At 36.3% G+C, this 3,406-nt stretch overlaps 1 protein-coding gene across 1 annotated transcript in view; it reads left to right on the top strand.

Annotated features, from left to right (window-relative positions):
* The window catches only part of LOC107551744 (myelin basic protein-like), an 8,986-nt gene extending 7,508 nt beyond the window's left edge, over positions 1-1,478 (top strand). Inside the window, exons 4-5 of the mRNA XM_016233466.1 lie at positions 586-660; positions 748-1,478. Coding sequence (XP_016088952.1) covers positions 586-660; positions 748-783 — 111 coding nt within the window. The 3' untranslated portion in view covers positions 784-1,478. The remainder of the gene's footprint in view (positions 1-585; positions 661-747) is intronic.
* The last annotated feature ends 1,928 nt before the right edge of the window (positions 1,479-3,406 follow it).

Raw genomic sequence — 3,406 nt, 5'->3', positions numbered from 1 at the left:
TATATATATATATACTGTATATATATATATATTTGATTTGATTTGAATTCACATTTTTATTTTACTTCATTATCATGGAAACAGCAAATTTCCACTACCCCAGTCCCATACATAGTACACTCAAGCGATGCCATAGAAGAACCAATTTTGGGTCCACAAAGAGCCATTCAGTCAAAGGTTCTTTAAAGAACCATCTCTTTCTTACCTTTTTGTAATCTGAAGAACCTTCTTTCACCACAAAGAACCTTTTGTGAAACAGAAAGGTTCTTCAGATGTTAAAGGTTCTTTATGTAACCATTTAGACAAAAAGGTTCTTCTGTGGCATCGTGAAGCACCTTTATTTTTAAGAGTGTAGGCTATATATTTGAGCATTTTATTAGTAATCAGTAGCTTTGTTACTTTGAATTCATCTGTAATTTTACATTATCATTAATTTGCTTTATGTCAGGAGCTGTTGTTTTGTTTTATAACTCACTCAATAACTCTATAACTCACTTCTTCTATACTGGCAAAATGATTTTCTCCAAATTCTGGAGATATGAAAAACCCCAGTATCCACAACAAAACTATCTGGTTTATTAACAGCGAGACCAGAAATCACAGAGCTCCACCAAAGGCCAAAAGGGACGTGGAGACACCTTAACCCGGATCTTTAAATTGGTAACAAGATTATTATTTTTTTTCATCAGTAATGAACATGTAACATCATTAGTCAATTTAAGTTTGTGTTTATTGTCTCTTTTTCAGGGAGGAAGCCAGCCTGCTTCAACTACCAAGCGTTGAAACCTCATTACCTTTTCCCATTTAAAAATAAAGAGGAAAAGGATGGAAAACGAATGCAAAAAAAATTATTTTTTACATTTTGTTTTCTAATACAGTAACATTGACTTGAAAAGCTTTTGCATTGATACGTTACAACACAATCTGTGTCTTCTGAATTATTCCTGTTCAGTCTTGTCAAACTTGTATTGACATAGTTGTGTATAATCTTTGATCTTTGAAATGGTTTTGTCTTGTCTCTGTAGTGTCAATACTCACCTTTACACAGCTTAAGTGTAGCCAGTACCTCTCTTAGCATAGTGTACTAGACCTCAAATGTGTTTTCTACACCTTTTACATGTTGATGAACAGTCTTCTCTGTACAGTGTGATGGGGTCTGCATGGAGGTTGTCTTCATGCCAAAATGCATAACTTATGTTCTGACATCCACAATGTATATTTTACTTCCAACCACAAACTGTTTTTTAAATGTGTGTTTGGTTCCGGAGATTTCTAATGAATTTGATAACCATAGATTACTGCACATAGTTTGAATATGACTGATTCTGTGCCCTTTGCTCATCATAGTTTGATACTTCATTTTCTATTCATACAAAAACAACTGGAAAAAGGGTTCTTATTTAAACGAAATAATATTTGATGTCTTCTGTGTTTGTTACACCTAATTAATGGCGATTAAAAACAATTAAAAGTGTGAAACTTTTTTGTGGTTCTTTTTATGGCTATTTAGCATTTTAGCTATTTAGAATCAGTTTAGCAAATGTTACAAAATGAAATGTAAGAATCCACTCATAGCATGTAGTGGACTTTTTAAAGTGCCCCTATTATGGATTTTTGAAAATTACTTTTCATGCAGTGTGTAATACAGCTCTAAGTGAATGAAAACATCCTGCAAAGTTTTAAATCTGAAAGTGCACCGTGTATAAAGTTATTGTCCCTGAAAAGAAAGAGTTGACTCTGAATCATTGAAATATTAGCATATGGCCCGCCCACTTGTTGGTCTGAATGAAAATGCAGATTCATTCTTTGCCACTAGGAGCCGCTTTTGGAGCGGTAAAATAGCGGTTTCCCCAGTAACGCTGTTTGGTTTGGAAAAATTAATCGTTGAGCGAATCGTTTGGGAGTCGTTGAGCAAGTAAGGTAAAAAGAAATACATATTATAAGACAGGGCTGTCCAAACTCGGTCCTGGAGGGCCGGTGTCCTGCGGAGTTTAGCTCCAACCCTAATTAAACACACCTGAACCAGCTAATCAAGCTCTTACTAGGCATATGCCTTGTCCAAATACCCACACTTGCGGTCTTTGCACTTGACCACTTGAACACTTATATTAGGTATTTCCTGTATTTGGCCCAAGTGTTCAAGTGAGCATGAAGACCACAAGTGTGTGTACAACTTTTCATTACCTGATGGGACACACTTATAGTGTTGTAAAAACGCAAAGTGTTTACAGAGTTTTATTATTATTTTCAATACTTTGCATTTTAAAATCAACGTCTAAATGTCTATTCAGTAGTCCCTAAAGATGACACAATTTAATTAAGTGATAAAAAGCAGTTGCAAATGTTGTACAAAAATAAATATACTAATCTTTGCAGCAATAAAATGTGTAGCACTTTGTTTTACCACCACATTATATATGTAATATCTTATTATTGTTAATATGTAACTTACATTGGAAAGGTTTCCGTGACCTTTCGCGCGATCTTGGCAAAAAGTCTCATGATTTATTTCCAGAACATGATGCATGATGGGATACACTAACCCTCGAGCGGTATTCGAGATAGTGTGGGTTTAGTGTGCGTTAAGGGCACTGCGCTTTGGTATTTTTAAGACCTGGGACAGTCTTGCGCACTTACTTCCTGTCGCGCGCACACGCTCTCAAGTGGCCAAGACCGCAAGTGTGGGTATTTGGACAAGGGGATAGAAACTTCCAGTCAGGTGTGTTGAGGCAAGTTGGAGCTAAACTCTGCAGGACACCGGCCCTCCAGGACCGAGTTTGGACAGCCCTGTTATAAGACAAGGAAACTGTCATAAGAAATGAAAATGTTTTTTGACCTTGAATGCATGCCAACCTGTTGTTGGGGACTCCCAAAACCAAGATATGAACCTTTTATTACCCATAGGGGCACTTTAAATGAGGATGCTGGGTTTGTTGTTTTAGTTCAGTATAAATTAATTTTAGTTCGATTTTTACACAGTTGCCATGTTAAAGTCATATGGCACTTTGTACCTCGTACTTTGGACTTGCTATTTGATGCTACCAATATAAAGTAATAATCCAATTATTTAATAATTTAAAGAGGTCATATGATGCAATTTAAATTTTTCCTTTCTCTTTGGAGTGTTACAAGCTCTTGGTGCATAAAGAAGATCTGTAAAGTTGCAAAGACTAAAGTCTGAAATCCAAAGAGATATTCTTTATAAAAGTTAAGAGTCAACCACGCCTACCTAAAACGGCTCGTTCTAACACGCCCCCACATGTCTATGTCATGATGTGGGAAGATTTGCATAACATAACGCCAAATGTTCACGCAAAGAAAGAAGGCGTAACTTCTCGCTGTTGCTGCCGCCACCATGTTGTGGAGACGCTGTGTGTTTCGTTGTGAAAGCGAAACTACTTTGTTT

This window comes from Sinocyclocheilus grahami, unplaced genomic scaffold (genome assembly GCF_001515645.1).
Source record: "Sinocyclocheilus grahami isolate Dianchi unplaced genomic scaffold, SAMN03320097.WGS_v1.1 scaffold431.1, whole genome shotgun sequence".
NCBI lineage: Eukaryota > Metazoa > Chordata > Actinopteri > Cypriniformes > Cyprinidae > Sinocyclocheilus > Sinocyclocheilus grahami.
Note: the sequence above shows the minus strand (reverse complement) of the source record. Positions and strands in the feature narration are given on the sequence as shown.